Source organism: Theobroma cacao, chromosome 7 (genome assembly GCF_000208745.1).
Source record: "Theobroma cacao cultivar B97-61/B2 chromosome 7, Criollo_cocoa_genome_V2, whole genome shotgun sequence".
Taxonomy (NCBI): domain Eukaryota; kingdom Viridiplantae; phylum Streptophyta; class Magnoliopsida; order Malvales; family Malvaceae; genus Theobroma; species Theobroma cacao.
This window is the reverse complement of record NC_030856.1, coordinates 13,303,249-13,317,081: the sequence shown is the minus strand read 5'-3', so window position 1 is coordinate 13,317,081 and position 13,833 is coordinate 13,303,249. Positions and strand designations below refer to the sequence as shown.

The 13,833-nt window shown below is 33.2% G+C and overlaps 1 protein-coding gene across 1 annotated transcript; it reads right to left on the bottom strand.

Annotated features, from left to right (window-relative positions):
• On the bottom strand, window positions 6,118–8,813 carry LOC18594932 (coleoptile phototropism protein 1). The gene is made up of 4 exons (XM_007022636.2): window positions 8,522–8,813; window positions 8,358–8,427; window positions 6,645–7,775; window positions 6,118–6,548 (listed from the first exon to the last, which is right to left on the bottom strand). The coding sequence occupies exons 1-4, from the start codon at window positions 8,725–8,727 to the stop codon at window positions 6,177–6,179; spliced, it is 1,779 nt and encodes a 592-aa protein (XP_007022698.2). The 5' UTR covers window positions 8,728–8,813; the 3' UTR covers window positions 6,118–6,176.

The following is a 13,833-nucleotide window of genomic DNA, read 5'->3' as shown; positions in this document are numbered from 1 at the left end:
CTCTATAGCTCAAGTTGTGTTTGAATTACTACATGTTTAGTGAAAATCTACACTTAGTCTCCATTGCATAGTTCATCACCATTTAACTTTATACATTTAAAAACCTACGAACACAAGGACTAAACAGCATTAGCTTTAAATAGGACTTTCAACATGAAAATAAACTAGAATTGCTTGATTTAAGCTAAATTAAAATGCTTTAAACTAATCAACTAAAAACTTAAAAAACTGTCTAAAAACTACTTAAAACACAAGGACTTAGCTACATTAACATCTTAAAATGTGACTAAATAACTTTATATAATAGAGTTATCAAAGGCCATCTCACCCATCAAATGCCTCTTGTTCTTGCCTTGGCTGGAATTGTATAGGCCTTCATGGTAGGGCTTCAACATTCTCACGTGGAACATGGGGAGGATCTTGGATGTTTGTGGTAGCTTAAGCTTGTAGGCTGCTCGCCCCACCTTCTTGATGATATGAAACAGCCTTTCATAGCATCATGACAACCCTTTATAGAGCTTGCAATTGCGAAGGATGAAATGAAACTTCACCATCATGAGGTCTCCTAACTCAAAGTGCATGTCCCTCTATTGTCAATCGACCCACTTCTTGGCCTTGTGAGTGGCCCTCTCGAGACTAGCCTAGGCCACGTCCCACTACATTTGCCATTTCTTGGCATAGTTGTAAGCTATTGATGCTTGCTAATGCCATAAGCTCAATATGAACAATTTCAAGAAAAGGGTGAATTAGAATGTTTAGTATATTTTGAAATTTCTTTCAAATTCTTAAGAAAACACCTTTTCTTGAAAACAAGTTCCCTTTTTGAAGTAAGTGGAACAAGTGATTTCTTGTGAAATAAGAAAAATTAAGTGCATAAATCAGTTTGAGAAAAGAGAGAAAGAAAATCAATGCAGTGATTTTCATAGAGGATTAAACTCCTTGCCTACTTTTTTTTCTTTTGGATCCACTAAGGAGTTTTAGATCTATTATTGAAATTAAGTTCAATACAATATCTTTTATGGATCAAGCACAACCTTACAATGCAATGCCTTTTATGGACTAAGCACAACCACTCTATTTTTTACTTTGGTTAAGGTATAACCATTAAAATATTACCTTTTTAATCAATTAAGGTATAACCATTCAAGAGAATAGAATAAATGAGATGAGTACAACTAGAATGCCTCTTAAAGGTTGAGTAGCAAATTAAGTACAATGTTTAGTAAGGAAGAAAATAGGAAATGAAAGCTCAATAAATGGTACAATAGAAGACTTAAATGCTATAAGAGGGGAACAAGAAATATTGAATGATTTGAGCTAAATTTTTTTCTTAGAATTGTGTTTCAAAGTCTTTCAAGCTTCATAAATGTAGTGGGAGCTTGTATTTATAGTTGCTATAGCTTCTAAAGTGGTTGGAGGTGCATTAATGTGAAAATAGTCATTTTGCACTTTATTCCAAGCTCAGACGATAACTATTCATCAATTGATTTTACAATTAATCGATAGATTGCCATCAATAAATTTCAAAATCGCGCCTATCTATCGATAGATATAAGTATGGTCAAAATACTTGGGAGGTCCTTGTACTCATGCATTTTGTTCAATTTAGTCCATGTACTCTAATTTGAATTAATTTATTCTCTCAATTTTGAAAATTGCTTTAATTTAGTCCCTATCCCTAACGGCATCCAATTTAGTCATTAAATAAGATGACGTTAGCATTAACGCGGCACATTTTCACTAATGTGGTAGCATGGGTAGATGACATGCTTACATGGCATTCCCACGTCACCTTGACGTGCTGATATGGCAATGTCACATCACTTTTTTAAGTTCGAGTTGCTGACATGGCAGTTCCACGTCAATGTTAAGGCTTTGATTACTGACGCGGTAGTGCCACATCAACATTAATGCTCAAGTTTCTAACATGGTAGTTCCACGTCAACATGTCAAAGTGATGTGGCAAGTTAAGAAGCCGCCATATGGCATGTTGTCACATCCCATTTTATGGTGGAACATGACCGGTTCATGGACCTAGATAGGTATAACCTGTTAGGCCCAAGCAAGCCATTTTGACATACATTATTAAACATTCATCAACGCGGAAACATACAAAAACATCCATAAGCATGCAATATCAACTCATGCCTACCATCATACACAACATTACACATATATGGAACTTCTCAACATATTAATGTAAGTGCAAACATTTCATGTATCATAAGAGTGCCACATTCTCAGTGTTCCATAGTATTTACATGTCTCAACACCTTTGGTGTTCATATGGGCTCTTAAGCTATTATATGCATTTTAACATAACATTCGCAATGTAAAGTGCCTAAACATTGGCTACACTAACACAACATGTTCATAATCCATAATTGTAAATATAACCATAACATAAATATAAGACCGACTCATTAGGTATTAAAAGGCTGCTAGACACCTATTGTGAGGAATAAATGAATCACGTCTCTATGACACTAGTTGCTAACAAAATAGTGTTATCACTGATCTGTAACAAAAATAGTGAGGGAAAATAACGTGTAAGTCACAAAGACTCCGTGAGTGGATATAAGGAAAAGGACAAGCCAAGGGGGAAGAGTTTTGCAATAAACTATAATTTTGCAAAACAACATGATAAACATACAAATCCTTTCAACAGTCATGAATGCATTTGATAACGTTAAATGCATAAAAATAATGTCCATACACAAGCTCAACTTACAAACATTTGCAAGGAGATAATTGAAGGTCAACCTCGATCTTTCAAGCTCAACAACAAACATTCAAATCAAGAATGTGTAATTCATTTAACAACTCATCTCATTATTTTCATGTAAACACAATAATTATCAATCGATAAACACAAGCATCACAGTACCCAATATACAAACAACACATTAATACATGCCATAGCAAATTATGGGGAGAATAGGAACTTTCACTAAACTCATCCATGTGGTATTCTCTCTTGAAGTTGGGTCAAGTTGGGTGAAGAAAGAAGTCAATTCCAAAAAGGATTTTCTCATCAGACTATGTGAACCGCGGCCTCGAGCAATTGATTAGCAAAAATCGTAACTGCTCGAGGACTACTATAGTACTTCAACTTTGACATAATGTTTGACCACCTTCTAGGCCGAACTATGTGAAGTAGTAAACATAAAAGTTGTAGCTTTTTCTCTTATCTTTCCAATGGTCAAAGAATCATCTCATTTGAAGCTTTGTAGAGAGAGTTACGATCAAAATATCGAAACATGTGCAATGAAAATCTGCACCTTAAAATTGCTTTCCTTCTTCCATTGAAAGTGTTCCTTCATTAAACACCTACAAAAGCACCAATAAATCAACAACAACCTATGTTAATCACATTAACACCAAATTAAGCATAAAATTAAGTAATATTAGATTGACTCACCTAAATTAATTAATTTAAAATAATTTAAATAAAACTTACTAATTTTTATGCATTACCGTATGAACTAAACTAAATTATTATCAAAATTAGATCCAAATAACTCTATATCACAGAGTTATCAACAGTCTAATAATACCAAAAACACTCTTGTAGGCTTCGACATGTGCCATTGTTTTTAGAATATTAGGATCAACACCCTTTAACATTGAGAGAAAAGGCATGTTTAGCACCCCCGATGAATTTTTCAAAAGTTGCTTTTGAGATTGATTCTAAGACAATAGCAGAAGATGTTTGAAAGCAAAAAAAGAACAAACATTGGAATATTGTGCCAATTCTGGAGAAGTTCAACAAGATCAACAAAGGTTTCTAGGCTACTAAGTTTGTTTTGATAAAATGATAGGCGAATATGGCTTCCAATTATGTTAGCTTTATACTTATTTTGAAATTACAAAATTGATTGAACTAAATATGTTTTGAAAATGAATGAAAGATGTTTTTGAACATGAATAAAATCCGCATAAATGTTTTAAAGTTAATCTTAAAGAATAATGAATTGAATATACTTTGAAAATACTAATATGCTTAACGATATACTCTTAAATAAGCTTAAGGAGTTTTGGAAGTTTATATGTAAAGAAATTAGTTTTCAAAGATTTCAAACTCAAAGTACCAGCCTAAGAATCGAATTCTAAAAAAAAAAAGACTTGATTCTTAAATGAAAAGAAAACAAAATTTATTTCTTTATCACATTAAGAATCAATTCTAAATATGGGAGAAGTTAGTTCTTAAGTAGACATCTACAGTAAAGAATTGATTTTGAGAAAAGAAGAAGTCAGTTCTTGAAAGATAAAAGCTTCAAGATTTGTGAAGACCCAACTCCTAAGAAAGAAAGAATCGATTCTAGATGAATAGAATCAGAAGGCAGAAATGCGAACAAGAAAAAATCGATTATACATGAAGAAGATATCGATTCTTGAAGCACCAAGGGCAAGATTCAAAAACTTGGTGACCAAGAAAGAGATGATATAATTGGATAAGATTGAAATGCAACAACTCAAGCTCAAATTCAAATTTTGACACCAAACCACAGTGAAGAGTCGACACGTTGAGTAGAAGAATAGATTCTCCAAGAGTGCAAAGGTGTCACCTTTAAACATAGTTGTAGAAGAACTGACATCTTAGAATAAAAGAATCAATTCTTCAGAGATAGAAAGCTTCAGGCTTTAAGAAGAATCAACAGTTCATGATCAAAGAACCGATTTTCCATGTACGACAAAAATGTGCAAACTGGTTAGAATGTATGAAAGTTTATTCAAATTTGACTCCAATGGGCAAGAAAATCACAAGGCTTATAAATATCTACCTTGAGAATGTTAAAGCAAGGAACTTGAACGATTTTGAATCATCTTGGAAGTGGAAAAGAATGGAAACACAATCAAAAGAGCTATGAACAAAAAAATCATATCTTTGAGCAAGAGTAGAACCTAAAGATCGCATTTTTATCATTCAGCTGATACTTCCTAAGCTTAAATCTTCTTTCATCATTCATATCATTTGAGAAAGCTCTCATCTTTTTAAACCTAAACTTCCTTACTAGCCTTTCTAGAGGTTTTGAGTTAGAGATTCTTTCAAATCCACTATTGTATTGGTTATACCTCCAATCAAAAGGTAAAGGAGTTTTGCCTAATCCTTTAAAACGTTGTATCTTATGCAAAGGTTGTGTTTGAACTTGAAAAATGCAGTGTCTTGGTAGAAGTTTCGCTTGATCCTATGAAAAGACATGTTGTGAAGGTTACACCTAATCCTATTAAAAAACATGTTGTAAAGATTACATCTAACCCTGTTGAAAAGGCAAGTTGATAATGGATTCAAACTCCTTGTACTATCAAGGGAGAGGACATAGGTATTGGAAAGCCGAACTTGTATAAAATCCGGTTGAGTACTCTTTACTTTTTTGCACTTTGCTTATTTAGTGCATACTCTATTTTTGCTTTAATTCTGCTGCATTTTCAAAGATCCTTTAAAAAGGGAAAGTTTTAGTTTACAACCAATTCACTTCCCTTTTAGTTACTTTACTTAAAGTTTATCTTCTGAACAGATTGGATTACAAGCAATCAAAGAGAGAGATGTGCCCTTAGGTGTGGGGTTGAAAGACCTCCATCCTCACTTGTACACAGGAATGGTCTCCCTACTCCTCGTTGATCATGAATTTCTATTTCCTATGACCGAGAGAGGTTTGGCTTTCACGAGCTGATGCACATTTAGTTTTCTCTAGTTGGTTATGTAGACAATTGTATTGATCACATTTAGTATTGAATTATATTCTTTTTCTAGGACAAAAAAATATCATACTCTTGGCAAACATGTAAAATTTGTTTTAATGAAAAGATAAGATGATGTAAATGTAATGCCAATCAACAATGTATATTTTAAACTTTAAAAACTCATATATAAGATGGGAATAAAATATATGTATTTTCTTTATGAAAAAAATAGATGAAATTTATCTTTGACTTTTTTTTTTAGGTTCTTATGTAGTTTTAATGGGATCAATGTAAAAAAATGTCAAAACTTTTTTATGGAAATGCAGACATATTTATAATTTTTCAAAGTTGACTCAATACATATAGTTACACCCCTGCGTTTCCCACGTAATCCTACTTGGTCTACAACTAAAGGGGAAGTACACATGCTCCTTGAAACAAGCTAATTCCATTAATCTCAGTAATATAATTATCAAAACTAAGCTTTATCTTTACTTGATGCATCTTTTAACTTGTCTCTGAAGCTTTACTTTACACATTTGCAACTGATTGAGTTGCATCTTCATATTCTCCACCTCTTTTCTTATCATACTGATCTCCTTTTTAGGTGTCAGGCATCCCCTATCTAAACCTTTAGTGACTTTCATTATTGTTCGAGTCTTTGTCCATGGATGATCATTCGACTCACATGCTGTCATTGACCTAGCCATTTTTACTTGCTTAAGAAGCATGAACTCTGTCACAATTTTCAAGGGCAATCGATCATTCTTCATTACATGCTGGCGTGCATCTTCTGATAGTCTATGATATTGCATTGCTCCGCACGCATTCGTTCTTTCTTCCTCTGTTAGATTAGGGTGTGCCTGCCCATTTATATAAACTTGAAATTAGGAAAATGCCTACTCTTATGATTTGATCATAGTGCATGTATAGAAAATGATTAGAAATGACTTTGATACCATAAGGTACATGTCCATGGCTCTGTAAAGGTTATCGTCACTGTATCGAGCATTTGTTGGTAATGCTTCTGCAAGTGATTTGAAATCATCAACTGTCAGGTTCGTATCCTTTGCAATTAGAGTGAGATAACCATCCATCAACCTTCCAACGATGCATACTCTCGCCGCAGAGTATTTCGGAGCAAACAAAACATAAGTTTTGACCACCCTAATGATAATCCCCACATCATATGTAGTATCCTTACTTCCATAATTCTTAACCAAGAGATCTTGAACGGAACATTGCTCCAACATGAAAGCTATTCTTCTTTCTAGCTTGCTCAGTACTTCAGAATTAATTTGCTTTGTCAAGCCCAACTTGAGAAGGTGAAGTAGGAAGTTGCAAGAAACTGAATTTTTTTCCATGGGAAGCATCTTAATTATACTTTCAATTGTAATCCTTTGTAGCTTTTGAGCCAGATGCTTGGGGGTCAGATTATCAAATCCGGAAATGATTCTTGAGAACCATTTTACCGTCCAATGGGCTATACAAGATCCCACAAGCTCTGATTTCATCCTTCGGCTTTTGAGGGACTCAATCACTTCGACAAAGTGATCTATTCGAAGGGTTGAAACATCTTCAAACCACCATTTCTCAGTTGGTTCTTCAACTTTCAAGTTTCCATGGCTATTTGCTAAAAGGGTCAAGCAAAATGCTTCATCTTCTTCGAGAGTAGCAAATGCTTTGGGATCTATGCAGGACTTCCAAGCAATGGCATCTGAGCACCGCTTCACAATTAGTAATTCTTTGGACCAAGAAGATACAGATTCACAACTTTTAAGTATCTGGAAAGTGTCTTTCCAAGATGACAATATTAAATAACTCAGAAAGGCCTCTGTTTCTGAAATGAGATTTCCTTGCTGAAGATCATCACTCATTTCCAAGAATATTGCAGCACAATAGAGTGGAGCAATGTTGGTAGCTGTTACATCTATCTTCCATCCATAACAGAAGCTCACAACTAATTCAAAACTCTTGGTTCCACCTGGAAGATCTTCCAGTATGATCTTGAGACTGCTTCCATTCTCTTCCCCACTTCTTTCAGCGAATGCAAGTCTCTTCAGATATCCACTTTTCGAAACCATAGCAAGCTGAAGATCAGAATATGATATGTTTCTTTGATTGAATAACAAAATTATAATAACTTGATGCATCTATTCTACTTCATGCTAATAATCAATCTCTTGAGTAAATTCTACTAGACATCCATAAATTATGTGTAATTTTTTATCTTCTTCCATCATGACCTTTTAACACTCCACTTTTAGATCATGATATTTTTTAAAGTACTCTAAATGTAATGAAATTTGTCACCTCCACCTGACATAAATGTTAACCATATGAATGTCTGTGTGGTAAAAATAACTAAAAACAAACCCTTGCAAATCTAGGTGGCAAAAAAAAAAAATGGTGAATTCATTTGACTTTTTATGGATTGAAATTTACGTCATGTGGACATTCACGTGACAATGAATTGACCGATTCCATTAATTTTCAATCGATGGTCGACGGAATTGATAACTTTAAAATATTTTTAAAGGATCATGAATTTAAAATTGAGTTTTGAAAGCGGTAAATGAAATAAAATTTCACGCAAAAATCACCAATGATTAATGCATTTTACGGTGAGTTCTAGTTTCCTTGTTTCCCGAAGAAAGTCAGAAGTATCTCACCTTATGTAAGTGAAAACTAAAATCTCCAACCTGCACTATTAAATCAGTTGCATCTTTTGTCCTAACAATCCTGCATATGTGAATTATAAAACGGAAAAAATCATCACATAACACTAAGTTTAATTTATATGTTTAAAAAAAAAAAGTGAAGGGAGAGTAATAACCAGTCCTTATTTCTTCTTTCTAGTGCTTCAGCAGCCATACTAGACTGCGGTGGATGGATGACACAGCGGTTAGGCTTCCCTCCAAGTAGTGATCCATGAGTGGGATACTCCTTACCAACACTTTTCCTGCCCATGGCAGCCCCCTCACCATCCCTGGAAGTGATCGTCTTAAAAAAGTTCATTATTCCTTGGAAGCTAGATGGCATGCATTATGATGTAGATATATAAGCAATGTTGTGCTGTGGCTGGGGTTGTTTATTGTTCTTATCCGAAGCAGTGATGCCATTAAGATGGTTTGTTACCTTTTGCCATCTCCGGACACCATAAGAATATGCATGGATTGGAGAGCTTAATTAATTATAGCCAACACCATGACAAGATATGTTCTTTATTCTCATCCATGTATATATCAACGTTTTTGGTCACTATCAAAATATATGACAAAAAATAAACAAATATGATAAAAAAAGATAAGACAAAGAAGCGTATGGTTCATTATTCATACTTTCTTTTGGCCAGGAATGTTTACGAATGTTTCATGGTTCACATACCTTGAAAAGCAACATCAGAATCCAAGATTTAGGCTGTAGGACCATACAAAAGAACTTCTTTATTTAATTCTGGTTGCCCCATAAAAGGGGCCAAATGTAAGAGCAAAAGAGAGAGACTTCTCCTATTCAATAAACCACGTAATCATTAAGCCCATGAATTAAATTTGATTGACTTCATTTTCATCTCATAATAATAGAACAATCCCACCACAAATTGTTCCAAAATTTCCTCCCACAATATTCAAAAACACATCAGGGTATTCCACCCCTCTTTATTGTGTCTATCCATCTTTCTTTCTTTTGGTACATATCTCAAAATACATCGAGCAAAATGAAGGAATAGGTTCACCCATCTTGAACGAAACTTGTATTCTTTGGCATTTAAGGCACGTATCGGCGTACTAGTGGCTAGGAACAATCATTGGCAATGTCGACTTGGTGCACCAATGACTCCAACACCAATCTGGCGTGCTAGCTAGGGACTAGATCCGGTCATTGATCCGGCAAACTAATGGCCTTATTTGGTTGCTAATTAATAGCCTAAGATTGGCATCCCGAAAATAAAAATACTCAGAACGAGCATATTCTCACTAGCGGTGCATAGGAGAAATGAAGAAAATAAGAAGAAACAGTAAAAGAAAGAAGGGAAAAGGGAAAATAGAGCATGTAAAAAATCATGGGGTTCTAGTTATACTTGGCTCTTAACAGTGAATGTAGGCCTAGTTGCATCTACAAGAGTTGGTATCCTTTATTGGTTTCGTTCATGTTCATAGGATATGCTTGTAATATATTTGTCCCTTCAGTTCTGTCTTGCATACGCAAGAGCTGGTAAGACAATGACGAGGGAAAGAAGGTGGTTCGTACAATTAAACAACCACGTAAGTTCATGAATGGCGGTGGGAATCCAGATCCACATAATCTAGAAAACTTACTTTTTAAGGATAATATATGGGAAACTTGATGCTCTTGATCCCAATTTGCAACCAACTATGAACAGATTCTGATGCTGTTATAAAGGAGAGAAAGAAACGTGAAGAGGATATACTAGACTGTCGATGGTACATTCTAATCTCTCTAACTAATCGACTATATGATCTCCACATAAATATGAATTTGTCAAAGGCAATCTGATGAATTTCTTTCCATAAAGTAGTTTGAATTTACCATGACTGATCAGGTGCATGAATTCCAAAATCTTGCATCTAAATTAAGTGAAGTAGAGATCAAATATATAGACTGGCATGGTTACTAAAATTCATTTGCTTGCTGCAATATCAGTCTTCAAAATGATGGTTGAACTCTGGTGCTACTATTCATGTGTTTCGCTAAGTCAAAAAGATTTTATTAAGGTTCCAAAAAGAACAAAAGCTATATCGGACTAGTGTTAGCACTGAATTGGAAAGTTCCAACTATACCTGAAACAAAACTACATAAAAGGAACACAATCTCCAAAAAAAAAAAATTAAAAGATCTAATAGGTTTTAAGACTTAAAATCACTAAACCTGAATATGTCCGTAAAAAAAGGTAGTTAACTCAAAAACTAAGAAAATAAAACACAAAGGCACCACCATAAGAAGCGTAACAAACAAAAAATTTTCCAATAAAATAGGTAACCATCCCAACTTTGCCACCCTTACTAAAAGCAATTTTGCTTCAAAATTATAGGAAAGTAAGCACAACCAATAAAATTCTGACCATCAAGCTCATTTGAAATAATCCAAAGCTTTCAAGCGTTGTTTTATGAATATAATGTTGGTACCTACCATTAAGCCAATTGAATTGGTCAAAGAATATATATTATCATTTATTGCATATTTAATCGCGTAATTATATGCGATAGAAGTTTTTCTTCATGTTAGTACAATAATAAGGAGTTATTAAATAATTATTGGATGAAGCACATGGAACATTAAGGCCTTGTAAGATAATTGTAAAGTTGTTACAATTATAAGATCTCTATGCATTAAAGCCATGTTCCTAAATAGTTCCTAGTCATTGTATTGTCAAGACAAGGCATTGACAATGCTAAAAGATTGGTACATGTTAAGCCTCCTTACTTGAAAAGTAAGCAATCGATCTCATAGATTGAAGTATGTGGGATACTTAAGGATGGCATGTGGGCGCTTGTTAGAGAACAAGTTCACTAAACATGACCTGCTATGAGAACTCCATTTGGTATTTCACTCAAGTATCTATGAAATATGTTCTCATGTGATGGTCGTGTAACTAGTCCTCGGACTTAAAACACCAAGTCATCTTGTATAGGGAATGACATATTTTGATTTCACCTCTACATGTCTGGAACCAACCAGATGCCTAAATTGAGTGTTTTGGAATATGCCATTGAGCATACAAAAATGGATAATTGGTCAAGAAATGATTTATCACCTCAAGTGATATAAAGGGATGTATCTCACTTGTTCTCAATTCTAAATTAACTTGTATAAAGTATTTGGTCAAAGAATGATGAATTTGAGGAAAGTCAGTTTTCTAAATTCATAAAGTTAGTCATAAATTATGAGAACTAATATGGAATGTCATAAGTAGATACTGAGCCATGCTTTGTGACATATCCAAAGTATTTGATGAAAAAACCATATTGCACTGAGAGGCTTATCACTGAAGGGTTTTGTCAAATTCTTTAATTGACTCTTTAATATTTGGACGACCATGATATGTTGCTAGATATTGCTCATGATATATAAATAAAAATCAATTACCAAATTGACATTTGATTATAATTTTTTTTTTTGCCATCATGTTAAAAGCCTAATTGGTCACACATATTAAGTGACACGATTGAGATTAAATAAAGATAATCAATTAAGTTGGACTTAATTGAAATAGATCAAAATAAAATTAGAAAATTAATTAAGTTCACAAGGACTTAATTGAATAAAAACACAAATGTTGTATCTAAAGTTATAAGTCAGTTTGGCTATATAAATATGTTATGTTAGCTAACTAAACTTCAACCTTTCGGCCACTTCTTAGTTGTTTCATAAAAATAAGAAAACAAAAATAGTTTTTTTTTGTCTAATAGAAATAAGATTCAACAAGAACTTTATGTATGTTTGTTTTAGAAATAAAATTTGCTAGCACAAGTAAAATCCTGCTTTTTAGAAGGTCTCGTTCGGTCACTGTGTAGATTACTATTAAAGGTCAAACACTTGAGTGGCTAAAGATTTGACAAATCCTAAAGATGAAAAGGCAAAGATTTTGGCTATAGGATTTCATACTGACTTATTCTCTTTTTCGAGTTTCTTGCTTCATTACAAGCCATTTTGGATTTAATTGGTTTTTGATTATGATATCTAGAGTAATGTGTGCAATACTTAAACTTATAAATGTTCATAATTAATTTAAAAATTACATAAGAAACATAAATATTAATCTTGTGGGATTCAACTGTTTCTTTGATTAAATGCATGTTTTATTTTTTCGTTATGTTATGTTTTTAATTTCATGATTAATTTCATGTTTGAGCATGAGATCGAATCTCAATAGTGGTATCAGACCCTTTGTTCGATGTTTTTATGTAATTTATATACTTTATTCTTGGTGATAATTAGTAAGATTGATCTATATGTTGATTTGGAATATATCGGTTTTGAAGGCCTTTCTTAAATTTTATTTTTCAGTTTTAATTCAAATCTAGACAGTTTGTTATTAATTCATTAAAGCATGTTTTTAAAAAGTTTAAAATTATGTTTAGTTGAACAATTAATTAATGGATTAAAAGGTTTACAAAGCCAGTTAAAACCAAATAATTTTGAAGTGTTTTGCAAACTAATGTGCCAATTATTTTTGCTAGTATTGGGCAAGTTTTATGAGCAGTTTTTTAAATCGTTAAAAATTAGTTTTATCAAATTAAGTTACTTCATGTTTCAATAAGACTAGATTTAGTATGAAAAGGTTCATAAAAACCAAGTTTTCAAGTTTCAAAAAAACAAAGACTCAGTGTGTAAATTTTTGGGCAACTATGATTGATTTTGGTGGCTTAATTCTCCATGATTTTTGTGTTTAATTGTAAAGCCCGACCTTATAAAATACTATTCACGACATACATGTGATGATAGCATGATTGCATGCTAGAAGAGTCTCGAAAAATTTACAAAAGTCGATATTGTACCTAGAGGTACAACAAAGTTTCTTTAATCCTCGAACTAGATCAAATAGGAATTTTAAGGTGAGATTAAGAGTTTCATAGTTCATGGATGACTTAAAATGGTAATTTGGAGTTTGAGGATCAATTTGGAGTCAAATCGAAATTTTCACTAACTAGGGGCAAAATGGTCATTTGCCACCTAAGGACAAAATGAGAATTTTAGAAAAGAATTTTTTGGCCCCATTTGACTTATTAGAGTATAATTTGACTTATTGGAGTATGATTTGAGGTTTAGAAGTGAAAAAATTTAATTTTGGTATAATTTGGAGAATAGGGGTAAAATGGTAATTTTATCACCTCAGGGGCAAAATTGTAATTTTCCACCACCAGGATATTTTTTTCAGCACATGGTCTTCCTTTATCTTCATCTTTGACCCTTGACTAAACATGTGGTGGAGATAAAATGTTTAAATTTTTAAAATTTTAAAAATAGACCAATTAGAAAATGTCATATGTCAAGCTTAGGATATTTTATTATTTAACTTAAAAATCAGCACAAATCAGCCCATTATTCCCCAAATATTCGGCCAAGCAAGGAAGAGAGGGAAAGAAAGGAAAAACAAAACCTAGGTGAGGAATTTCAAGAGAAAAA

Coding starts and splice junctions, on each gene's coding strand:
- LOC18594932 (XM_007022636.2), bottom strand. CDS start 8,727: ATGCCATCTAGCTTCCAAGGAATAATGAACTTTTTTAAGACGATCACT. Junction 7,776..8,357: donor TTAGTTTTCACTTACATAAG/GTGAGATACTTC, acceptor TCTGATCTTCAG/CTTGCTATGGTTTCGAAAAG. Junction 6,549..6,644: donor CCATGGACATGTACCTTATG/GTATCAAAGTCA, acceptor ATAAATGGGCAG/GCACACCCTAATCTAACAGA.